Below are 12,994 nucleotides of genomic sequence, written 5' to 3'. Positions count from 1 at the left end.
GGGGGTATGAAAAAGAGCAAAAATCCATTCTCCAGTAGTTACAAGTAAAGATTTTAATTGCAGGATATTCAGCTTGTTTAAAATATTTTGTGTTGCCTTGCTTAATTAAGTATTGAGTAAAATAGAGTAGAAGTTTCAGTTTAAAGTAGTCTTGCAAATGTCAGCCCATGCCAAAATCCTATTAACCTCAGTAGGCTATTTCATGTATTACATGTGCACTTACACAGGAACATTTTGCAAAGAAATTTGTGTTACACTGTGTGCCTTAATTATGTGACCTAAACAGAAACCAAGCAGGTGAAAAAACTTCCACACAATATAACATTATTTTTTCCCCTCAAATTACTTAATCTGGTAAGCACATTTATTTCTGTTATAGCTCGGTGTTTACACACTCAATCTTTCTTTCTTGTTTTGTTTGTTTCCAATGTGACTGTGTCTACTGAAGCAAGTATAGTTTTTCTCCCCGCTGTTCATCTGCTTTTTAATTAAATTTTGTACTGAATTACACAGCTTTCCCTTTTGACCTTCATAACACTGTTGTTATTGATCTGCTAGGGTCATCAACAAATGACATACCTCTTCCTGATTGTTCTCTCGTTAACTAGATGATGTTTTATAAAATCTCAGACATGGTTTATGATCTGCTCCTTCCATACGGAATGCATCCATTCCCATCATAACAATCTCTTTGATATGTATATTATTGTTTCATCTGTTAACTTTTTCTTCCTTTTCTGTGTTAGTTGCAGGAAAAGATTTATGTTCTACTTGACCGATTAGAATCTTAGAAAGGGGTTTGCACTCTTGCCCTTGAATTTCTTCTCTTCGCTAAATAAGATGAGCAAATTGTCTTTCTCAGGATCAGAAAAGGAGGTGGAAGAGGAAAAGAAATACTGCTATCGTCTTGTAGGATCAACTTCTGTGCCTTGCAAGACAGTGTGCAAGCTGTGTTTTGGTAGATTTGGGTGCAGTTTCTTTCTTTCTCTCTCTTTAATACATATTTTTAACAACAGAGTAGATCTCTCCAGTTGTCTTTTAAGCAGAACAGAGGCCAAAAGATGTGCCTGTGCCATGATAGCATGCCACATGATATAATAGTATTATAGAACAACAAATTGAAGTATTGTTGATTCTTAGGAGATCTGTTAGCTTCTTAAATTAAAGTGTTAAAGTCAGCACTTTTATTTGATTGCTCTTTCCATTTTATCACTGAACTGAAGAGGCACTGGTGAAGATACACAAGAGTCCCATTATGGTTTACCTTTGCCTTTTTCAATTCCCATTCACCCCATGAAACTGCTGAGCTTTTTTTTCAAACCCATTGTGCTCAGTGTTCTCTTCCACCATGGTGCACACAAAGGTCACCTTGCTGAGTCCTTTGATAGCAAAGGTTCGTAATCATGCACCTTCTGAAAAGGTTTTTGGTAACTGGCTGATCTTTCTCTGAATACAGTAATAAGAGTACAATAAAAGATATAAGCAATACAGTGATAGAATACACAGGTATGCTTTTATGGTTTTTTTTTGTTTTGGTTTGGTTTTTTGTTTTGTTTTTCCTAGTTTTTGCAGAGCTGGAACCGGAAGCAATAGAATTATTTTGATGAATGGATGTTATTATATAAATGCTGTGTAGTTTTTCCTTAGAGGTCTGTGTAGAGTTATCAACTCTTTAAAAAGTACTACTTAACCAAAAGCTTTACTAAATCTAAAGTAAATTTAAGATCACTCTTTTTAACTGATAATTCACCTTACTAACATATGAACTAAATTAGGTGCATAATCCATACCTTATATAATTTAACTAAAATGGAGCTTACTTGGAGATGAGAACAGTGGAAGTTTTTGTTTTTTTTATTTTCCCATTTCCACACTTTTGTGCTGGCATGCAGAACAGTTTTGTGCCTTCTCTGATATAATATTCTGCTATTCAGAGGGATTATAAGGAAACTGGGGAAGAAGAGAGAAATGGTGTTAAATAAAATTTCAGCGGCCTCTCAAACAGTAAGCAACAGAAGTTCACTGGTTGGATATGGTGGATGCTTAGAGCAACATTACATACAGGGTACTAGTTATGTCACGATTTTAAAAAGAAAAAGAAGAAATGGATTCTAGAAATGGATTCCTGCTCTATGAAACAGTCATAACTAGTTTGAAACATCACTACGCTGTCTGCCATTTTCAGTGTGGGTCAACTTCTTTGTGGTTTTGCTTGGTGAGACCTCTCATCATACTCGACATACGAACTGAGGAGCACAGTGGAATGCTTTTTGGTCACATACTTTAAAAAGAAGTATTTGGTGGTTCAGAAATGATAAGAGATGACACAGTTCTGAATTCTTACCACAGCTGAGGTCTTAGTTTCTGTAGGGAATAAATCAGATTCTTGTGATGTCCAGTTGGTCTGGAGTTCCATGTATTATTCTCACATCCTCTGGCACCAGTTTGGGTGATGTAGTTGATAATGGGTTATTCCTTTCCATTACCTGGGTCATAATCATATGGCTTAATTCAGCAGTATATAAGATCAGTACTTCGCAAAATACACAATCTCAAAAAGTGCTTTACAAAAAAAAAAAAAAGCATAAATTTTATTAAAATGGATAATGTGATACATTTCATCTGCACTCCATTAAATATTAATTTATCTGTATGTTAAGCTGTTCTGTTATCAACTCACGTTTTCTGTATGAGTGTTTATTGAGTTGACCTTTTGCCACATTTTACAACACAGTGAAACGTTTTAGTCTTTTTGAGAGTTGAGAATGCTAGAACACATCATTAATAAAAAAAGGTTGCTAAAACTTAAGATTCTTTACATTCTACATATCACATTACCCAGAGCTTTGCTACTTGAACAAAACTGTTTTTACCTTTTACGTAGAAATCTTGCAAAGTAGAGCAATATATGCATATTTGTGTGTTAGCAGTATATTAAATCTACTTTGTCTTGAAGAATAGTACCAAAATAGCTGGATTTGGGCATTGCTTACTAGCAGGATTATTGTTTGATGATAGAAGTAGAGCTTGGTCAACAAGAGGTGTGGCAGTGAAGGTAACAAGCGTGAGGTCAAGGTTGCTTCCATAGATTTACAGTGTAGGTTCACAGCTTGCATCCACAAAGCAATTTTTCCTTGGTGTTCTGGCTCAGAATTTACTCTACTTTTGCTATACTTTCCTTTGCTGCCCCCCCTCCATTACACACTCATACACACAGACCGTACCTTCACTTACGTCATGCTAGTTACAAGTGAAGATAAATACATAAAATAGTTAACCTTCATTGTTACTCCTTCAGTAATCTTTTTAATTTACCTAAAAAGAAAGGCAGTTTTGTTTTCTTAATCTCTGTTCCACATACGATGATGCATGCTACTTGTGTGTACTTCCTTAAGGGAACACAGCGGGCATGGAAGCCACTGGGAATTGTTAGCTGTGGAAAAAGGGAATTTATGTAGATGTAATTGGCGTACTCTGAAGGTCATAATTAGTGAAAGAGGTTTGTGATGAAAATTTTGTCAACCTTTCAAAAATGTCTAGAGGCAGTTATTCACTGTACATAGCATTTACCTCTTTGACATATAAGCCCGTTAAGAACAGGTGCAAAAATCTTTTTAAAAAGCTCCTGAGTCCTATTTGTGAGAAAAGATGAGGCAAGAGGTGAGTTGAGAAAGAAATCCCCTTAGAATATGTCTAAAGTAAGCAAATGTATTACATTAAAATATTACAACAGTAGCATGCTATTTTGCATGGCTTTTTTCCCCAATTATACTTGCTCCTGTTTTGTTTGTTGTTGTTGTTGTTGGGGTGTTTCTGTTTCTGTTAGTAGCAGTTTATGATCGTGTTCAACGTTATTTGCTGTGTCAAGGATATGCAGTTATCTGAAAAGCAAAGGACTGGGATTCCTTTAAGTTCCTAAAACTGAAGTCAGCCAGGATGCTTGTAAACCTCCAAGAGAATTGTGTTTGGTAAATGGAATAATAAATACTAAAGCAAACTAATATTAAAATTACCACAGTTCTGTTATCCTAAGTGTGTAAGTGCTTTTGCATGCCGTGTTTTATGACTTTTTAGCCTAATACTGAGGCCTGCAACTCCACCTTCATTCTTTTGCATTAAGTGTAAGATACACGTAATCATTAATGTTCTTTACTAAACATTTTACTTCCACATATATTGTAGTTTATGAAAATTTGGATGAGGTACACTTCTTTGTTGCCTTCTTATTAGTGGTTACGTTTGTGTTTACACACTTAAAATATGTATCATTTAGAAAGTATTTAAATAATGTTATAGCTAGAAAAAAGGTTGTTATTTTCTCTTCTTTCATTGGGAACAGAAAGTAATATGATGGTAAAATAGACTTTGTGTCATCTGTGCTTGTGAGAAATACCTTTGTGATGTAAGCAAATTGTGCACTGCTCCTTACAGCGAACACATCTAATGAAGTCAATGATGATTCTAGGTTCCATGGTTCCTTTCTCCATGCGGATTTTACATGCTGAACTTCCTCAGTACCTCGGTAATCCTCAGGAATCACTTGATAGACTGCACAGTATGAAGATAATCTGCACCAAGGTAACAGCTTCTCTGTGCACTGACATTTCTTAATATTTCGGAAATATGTTTTCTTTTCCTTGCAAAGAGCACTGTTTCAACTATGACATTTTTGATTCCATCTTGATACAAATAAGGAGCTCATTAATAGAAATAATTAAGACACTTCTGTTTTATGATACAGCATCCTTCTCTCCTTTGCTTGACAGGACAATGGAAAGCAGAGTTCTCTTGTTTTCTTACTTTTTGCCAGACAGGACGCAGAGGACAGCATGCAGGCATAGTCAAGGACAAGTAGGAGGGTTTATTTCCTCACTCAGCAGCATCTATCTAGCTCAGAACAGTTGTTAATCATAAAATCATGAGATGTTTTGAGATGGAAAGGACTTTAAAGATCGTCTAGTTACAAACCCCTGCTGTTGACAAGGTTGGCAACCACCAGATCAGGCTGCCCAGGGCCCCATCCATCCTGGCCATGAACGCCTCCACAGATGGGGCATCCACAGCTTCTCTGGGCAACCAGTTCCAGTGCCTCACCACTCTTCACAGTAAATAATTTCTTCTTTCTGTCTAAGGCTACCTTTTTTTAGGTTAAAATTGTTACTCCTTGTCCTGTCACTATACTCTTGTAATATCACTACATATAAAGAGTCACTTCCTAGTTTTCACATAGACACCTTTAAGGCCACTGTAAGATCTCCCTGGAGCCATCTCCTCTCAGACTGAACAAGCCCCTCTCCCTCAGCCTTTCTTCATAGGAGAGGTGTGCCAGCTCTCTGATCGTATTTACAGCCCTTGTCTGGACCTGCTCCAACAGCTCCATGTCTTTTTTATTCTGGGTGTCTTAGATGGTACTCCAGGCTCAGAAGAATGAAGTACAGGAATGATCAAAACCTCAGCTCCATCCTTCAAAACCAGCTGGTTTTGGAGACGGCAATCATTTGAGAATATAAATCAAAATGGTGAGCTTGGTTTTAGGATTTTTTTTTCTTTGTTTTAAAAGTCTGCTAGAGAAACGAGAGTGAAAAAGGACAGCTTGTAAATAAAAAGATATTTTTAAAAGATAGTTGGTGATAATTTAGCCATTCCAAGTCATGTGGGGGTAATCTGAAAAACCCGTTGTTCAGATATATGCTTTTGATTTTTTTTATGAAATACTATTTCTCTAATGAACAAGATCTCACCTGGAATGTTTAAGAATAAGGCACATAATGCTTATGAAAACCCATGGCATAACCAAGAAAATAATATAAAGAATGTACACATTAATCTTAATATTTATATATGACACCTGGGAACCATTGGGGTTGTAACAGAATTAATTGGGGAGCTTTCAACCAAAAACCTCTAGTGTTTTACTTCCCTGCTTTAAAAAGTGGAAAAATAATCTTCGGTCATCCTTATTTACAGAAGGGCATAGGAATAGTCATTATGTAAATGAGATCATCTTGGAGTCATAAAAACTGAGAGAGAGAAAAGACCTATTAGCTCACCTAGTCTGTCTCTGTGCAATACAAGGTTGTTTTCCAGTTTTTAATGAGCCAGCCTGTGGAGCTGAGGCCACTTCCCCTGGGAAGCTATTCCAGGCTAATGCTAATGCATTCTTATCGTAAGAAAATTTGTCTTCCTATTTTGTTTCTCTTCCTTAACGTGATTGTGTTATTCCTATCCGATACCTCTTTTTAACCTGCTAAATTTCCTCTTGCTTTTTGTTGTACACGTGCTGCAGATGCTTGATTAGCCATTCAACTTTAAGACCTAACTATATTTTGCTATTTTGGTAACTCAGTCTCTTCAGTCCCCATCCTACTCTCGTGTTTCTGAACCAAATTGGAGGCTGAAATAAAAAGCATCATTTTTGTTTTCCCTGTAAAGGCGATAACGTCTTTATTTTTTCCAGTATCCCTGCAGATTTGTGATCGTGACCTGAGCTGATATTTTACATCTCTTGCCAATAGGTTCAACATTTAGGAATGAAAAAATCTGCAATGCAAAAAGCCTGTTACAGTTTAGGGCAGGAATTAAGTGGAATTGTTTTTGTCCTGTGTTACGTGGATTGCCACAGTGAGTTGTTGACCTTACGAGTCTACCTTGAAATAAATGGACTCCAAGCAGTAAGATTAACAGTAGTAATTCAGGTCACAAAACATTTTATTCTTTTCCGGCGTTCATTTTAAAACATAGATGCAATTATTTGAATGCTAATAAATGCTTACCCAGAGACCAGAATGTGAGAAGAGCAATAGTCAGGCTTGAACTGATCTCTTCCCTTGTTTGTGCCTGTCTTCCTAGCTGAATGAGGGAAAGCTCCTTAAATTACACACATCCAACAGGGTGACCTATTTTGATTTTAACCCTTATACTGCGTGTGTGCTGTTCTCTGTACCAGCTGGGTAAAGCAGTGGCAGGTGGGTTAACAGTCTTGCTTCCTGAAAAAGCCCCTGCGACTGCTATCCTTGCTAAACTTCAAAAATCTTCTGTGCCACTCTGCCATCTGCCACTCCCTCTGCAGTTCCACTGCTCTTCTTAACGAGGAGCTGTGTCCCTCCCTGCACACACTCCACATATCTCCAACTCTTTTGTTTTAATTTAGATGGATGAATTTTTTGGTTTCTTAACTACAGGTTGCTTTTACTCTTTACTTTCATTCAGCCTCCAGTTCTGGTTCAGTTACTACAAACACATAGGTATTCTGTGTCTCGTGTATTATTTCAGCCTGGGAAGTGTTTCTCGATCCCTTGTTTGGTGAGTTTGTAGAAGTAATGAGGCTGAATGCCCAAAACACACAATTCCAGGAGGACCCTAAAAATATTATTTCGAGAAAGAAGCAAATGCTGATGAAAAGCTGTGGGAGAAGGAAGAAATTATTAAAAGGAGATATGTAGGACAGGAGGGCTGGAATGCAAATGCTGGTGTGTGTAGGTGAGTGGTTGCAGCATACGGTCTATTGATGGGGAATGAAACAGAAGTCTCAGTGAAACATTCCTGGCCAGTAAAACCAATGAGTGTGTGTTTATAAGTACTTCAAACATGAGAAGACCATAGGTCATATACAGGTCTTGCTTAAAGTTAATAGTAGAACTGTTCAAAGCTGTTTGCCTTTATATTTGAAACAAGGATGTTTGGAGATAGACTGTATGATAAAGCTAGGTGGAACAGTTTGCTGTCTGTGGAAAAGCGGGATGAGGATATCTGTTAAAATTAAACATTTCGTGTCATCTAACCCAAATAACTTACACTAAGAAACTACCTGAATCATTAATGTTGTTGTTAAACAATTCATGGAAAATCGAGGAAATGCCCAAATACTGAAAGACTGTAGATGATTTCCAATACATAAGGAGAGGCAAAAGGAGAAAAACCTAGGGAATAAACCAATTAGCCTCAAATCAGCCCCGAGTTCTGTTTTAATTACGTTGAGCTTGAGGTGACAGCCAGATATCCCCAGGTAATATCACTGAATGTTTAATGTGGTATTCTAATTGTATGTTAATATCTAATTATTTTTTTTCTGATGATATTAGTCAGGGCATTGTCAGATAAAGGCTTTCTCAAACAAACCTATTGTCTTTTTAAACAAGAAAATACGTTTCATTGTTGGAGGCACCTTGTTATATTAAAACCATTTCAAGAGTATGAACACCAAGTCTTGTTGAGAAAGAGGACTGATCACTACATGTTTTCCAGGGGAAGAGGTAGAGATTGTTTTTGGGGGGGAAATAGATGGTAGGATGTTCTTGGCCTGTAGAAGACAAGATGAGCATCTTTAACAGGTTGCCTTTTTATGCACTAGGTGTTTCAGTTCTAAGGGTTGTCCAAGCTTCCACTCTGTTAAATTGGGTCTGGGATTCATTCAGTCTTAGAGATACGCCACAATGATCTCATAATTTGCCACCTATCAACTGCACAGTGGTGTCTGTGCAATTGTTTGCTTGTAGCCTCTCAAACTTTGAGGTAAGGCAGCTTAGCTCTCTACAGATGAGGTTTACACAAAATCATGCAACCTTGTACTTGTAGTGGGTTAACAGCTCTTACCAGGAAAATTACCCTGGCTCAGCTGGCATGTGGTTAACTGCAGTCATTTCATGCTATGGCTCTCCTAGCTCTTAAATTATTCGTAGCTAGGTTTATGGTACCTAACTTCTGGCTTTCACTCTGGCCTGTGAAAAGAAGTTGGTATCTCTCGGGGCAGTTTCTTTCCACGTTAAGATGGCATGAACTCACTTCCTGGAGGCCCTGATTGCTCTCCATTCACTGCAGAAAGCACCAACACACTGTCTGAGGCCACATGAATTCTGCCTCCTTTTGCTTTTGAGTATTTCCTATGGTTTTTTTAAGTGTTTGTTTACAAACCACTGAGCATAACCGGAGTGTTTTGCTAGTGTGGAAAAGAACAATCGTTTCTTATCCTCACGGAAGCTGATTTTGAAAGCACGCTCAGCCCCAGATGAGTATCTGCCTTGTATTTCACTAATTGTCTGACCACAGTGGCTGATTAAATAGCAATGGCTTTAATGGGTTTTTGAAGGAAACCTCAAGCAGAGTTCTACAACCAAAGTTGTAGATCTGTAGAAAGACAAATGGAATCTTTGTGGGAATAAGAGAACAGATTTGGAGAAGCTGCAATGGAATTAGGAAATGGAAAGTTGACTTACATTTCAAATGGAACTTTATATACGTATTTTTTAAAGGCATAAGGTACAAGCTTCATTAAGTACACAGTCTTTCTCTCAGTAGTGTGGCAAATGTTTCATTCACTCAACAATTTGAATGATTTAAAATGCATAATAAATAAAGGGAAACAATAAAACTCAAATTTTCAGAAGGGAGATGCAATATGACCGTTCTTCATTAAGGACAAAAGGAGCGAGCTGTTTCTGAAACCAGAGCCCACACTTGGGGTGGGAGATTCAAGAGAGGATGTCTCTCTTCGGAAAATCAATTTGATGTTCTTTCTGGTCTTTAACATTCATTCTCTGGTGAAACATATTTCGTGTTTTGTTTAACAAAATGTGTATGTCCCTTGAGTGTGCTGACACTTAATGTTCTGTAAGTATCATAAACCTGAACTCTAACATCCTTCTACCATGTAATGGCTTTCTTTGTGCAATTGATCTAGCTATGGTAATGATCAGTAATTCTGAACTGCATCTAGGTGAAGCATTCCTGCTTGAATTGGTTTTCTTATAGACTGTCATTTGTAGATTATTTGCATTTAATACATAGCACTGCTTAAACTCATCTTGGTTACTTTAAAAAATTTACTACAGATACTAGAAAATTTGGAGCAAGGCTTAGCTGAAGATGGAAGTATGACTAACATTACACAGGAGAACAGACAAGGTATGTATTCTTGAAACATTTTTTCACAGGCAGTATGGTTTTATCACTTGACTAAAGATGCCACACGTTTTCACAAGGCTGCCTCAGCATTGTTAAAGCAGTATTTTTGTTACCTCATGGCACACGCAACATCTAAAATGACACACTGGTACTTTTATTGGCAGGAATTAATTTCACAGCTTTACCCATGATCAAACTGATGCACTAAATCAGTTTCTTTTTTTCCTGCTTAGAAGAAACAACATGGCTGCCATCCTTTAGTGTTGCGTATAGAAGTGTACTGTGCGACCTGGTGTAGGGAACCTGCTTTGGCAGGGGAGTTGGACTCGATGATCTCTTGAGGTCCCTTCCAACCCTTGTGATTCTGTGATTACTGTCACAGCTAGATCTGTTTCACGTTCAGCTTTGCCTCATTGGCTCCTCTCTGTCCTCATATTTAAAATATAGGGAATTTCTCTACATGTGCTGCTGTCATGCACTGGCTATTGTTGCCAGGTGTCTGATCTCAGCACCACAGCATGGTACTTGGTGAGGCAAACCTGTCACTTCTAAAAACGAGTTTCAGATCTGCATTATTTTCAGATCTAAATCTATATCTGCAGTTTCTGATCTATGTCTACATTATTTTCATCATTTTTTATGAAATTGTGGTGTTTTTTTTCTTATTCCTTCCGTCTTAGCTGTTTAACTTCAGTAGTGGAGGATACATTACTGCATAAAGGTCATCTGGATAAATTGGTTGTCCAAGCATCTTTTCTTTTTAATGGAATTTATACTAATGAGGTAATTTGTGTGCGCTTAAGAACTGAAGACGAGATGACATTTTAGGCATAGTTAATGGATTAGATGTACCACTTGCAGTGCCTGGCAGTGTGCACGTTAAAAATATCACACCATTCAGCTTCTGCTAACAGTCTGAAGAAGTCTCACCATCTTCTTCCCATCATAACATGAAACATGGAAACAGCATGGAGAATGTGAGAAGCAAAGGTCTGCCTCTGAGATGAGAAGTGGCCGTGGACGGCCGTTAGCAGAGTAATCATTTGTTACAAACAATTCCCTAAAAGTGTGACTGCATGGAGTGGTGCAGTCCTGTCTTCAAGTTCTGGCCTCCAAGTTTGGCTGGACATAAAGCATTTTTAATGTGTCATTGTAATTCACTAAAACAGCATCTAGTTATGCCCTAAGAAAGTTAACGTATGTGTGAGCAGTGTATGTCACAAAAGCATTTGCTCTTCTCAAAAAGAGATAGGGAAATCTGAGAGAATCTGATATTCAACATTTATGCATAGCACTCCATATCTGTTCTCTTCTCCCTGTATCTGCTGATCTGTTTGCTTACCTCATTTTCCTTTTATCTTTCTACTCTCGTGTTTGTCCTTTCTATCCTGATGTTTTCTTCTCTTTTTCCTGTGTCTTTAAAATCAAGAGTCTGATCCTGTTTTAGGGCACGGGAACTTTTTCCCTAGCTGTGTCATAATCTCGTGTCATGCAGACATGTGAGTGTCTGGCTCTTCAGTGCTGCTCTTCAGTACTTCAGAGCTGAGAAGAGCTCAGAAGGAGGGATGGGGTGAAAGGCAGCAGCTGCTTTTTGCCTGGGGACAAGGCTGCTGAAGCTGCTCCATTTGCAGGGACTGCTGACTGCTGTTGTCAGTGAAAGTCAGCCAGGTCTGCTCCCTGTCTGCTCCTTGGCTGCATCTGAAGCTACAAGAGGCTGATAACATTTTTTATTGTGGGGTTTTTGTTGCTATTTTTTCTACACAAGACCTGGAGCAAAATTTAGGAAATTTCTTTGAAGGCAGCCATAATTCATTATGGGGATTATGCTTAGTGACTACTGTAAGAAGGTGCCACACCAGTCAGCTCTATATACATCTCCTCCGGTCTGAAACAAAGCTCTTCATTCAACAGGAAGGGAGAGAGAGCACTGCACCACCCCCCTGGTAGTTCATTCTATAAGGTGCCAGTTTTACAAGTTAGCACACACAGTTCCTGTTGAAATGAATGGCAGTATGAAGTACAGAGCCCTCCATAAATAACAAAAATAAATGTTTGGAATGTGAGCGTAGCTGCAAGGACCTGCAGAGTGGCTTTCAGGCATTTTTCAGGCATTGCACAGTGAACTGGTGTTGGGTTTTCAACGTTGTTTACTGCTTTGCAGGTTTTCCTTAGCCCCCTTCTGCCAGTGATAAAGGAGCTTTCAGGATGGGAAGCAAAGAGGAGTGGACATGCCACCAGATTCTCTTCTTACTTATAATGCCATAATGGCATTGATGTGGTTTTCATCCTAGGCTACAGTGTGGATACAGACGAGTGGTCTCAGTCATGCCAGTCTCATAGAAATCACCTCTTTTCCCTTTCCTTTCCCTCCTCAGATCATTACAGAGACCTTGACTGGTGATTGACTGAGACCCATTTCTTTCTGAATGTACTGAATGAATGCTCCTGATGTTTAGACGATCAGAGAAATATTTCTATAACTGATCTAGGGAAATGGATCAAGAAAAATAGGGATCTTTATGAACTGTTGTCTTAAAACATCAGGAGTCTGTGCAAACCAGGAGAGAAGAACCTGCTGCTGTAGCTTCTAATGCCTGCAAGCCCCAGGAGTGTGGGGAAAGCAGACAGGCTTGGCAGATTTCTTCCTGCACAGCTCTAAGCCAGAGGAAGGCACAAATAGTCCCAGTTCTCACCCTGCACGCTTTGGCTCTGAAATGCCATTAGCTTCGTTTGAGTTTTGAGTTTATCACATTTAGCCCTGTAGATGATGTGTTTTTAAATTGATGCTCATTACCAGTGTCATCTTTTTATGCACCTTTTGTTCTTAAATTGGAAGATGCGTGGCTTCTCGCAGTGCTTAATAGTTGGCGTGAGCTCAAGGCTGAGCTGCTGTCTGCTGCTCTGCATCGTGCCAGCGGGTACGGGCCCCGCAGCCACGTCAGTAATTCCCTCGGAGAGATGCAGCATTTCTGTCTGATGATGCAGCATAGCTGAGAATTACAGATCCCAGGCTAAAACCCTGGTGATGTTAACGAGGGGGATCTTTCAAAATCGTATTTCATTGGACCAATCATTGATCGCAGAAAAGAAGCTC

General features: G+C 38.6%; 1 protein-coding gene across 3 annotated transcripts in view; it reads left to right on the top strand.

The window, feature by feature from the left end:
* Positions 1–12,994, top strand: part of TRAPPC12 (trafficking protein particle complex subunit 12) — a 43,142-nt gene that overhangs the window by 18,782 nt on the left and 11,366 nt on the right. For all 3 annotated transcript variants that reach the window (XR_010621879.1, XM_065730747.1, XM_065730748.1), the window contains exons 5-6: positions 4,466–4,578; positions 9,828–9,900. Coding sequence is in view for 2 of the 3 variants with exons in the window: in XM_065730747.1 (XP_065586819.1) it covers positions 4,466–4,578; positions 9,828–9,900 (186 nt within the window). In the remaining variant the exon portion in view is untranslated. The remainder of the gene's footprint in view (positions 1–4,465; positions 4,579–9,827; positions 9,901–12,994) is intronic.

This window comes from Cyrtonyx montezumae, unplaced genomic scaffold, assembly GCF_038088225.1.
Source record: "Cyrtonyx montezumae isolate F1298 unplaced genomic scaffold, pur_monq_1.0 scaffold_13, whole genome shotgun sequence".
In the NCBI taxonomy this organism is placed as follows: Eukaryota; Metazoa; Chordata; class Aves; order Galliformes; family Odontophoridae; genus Cyrtonyx; species Cyrtonyx montezumae.
Note: the sequence above shows the minus strand (reverse complement) of the source record. Positions and strands in the feature narration are given on the sequence as shown.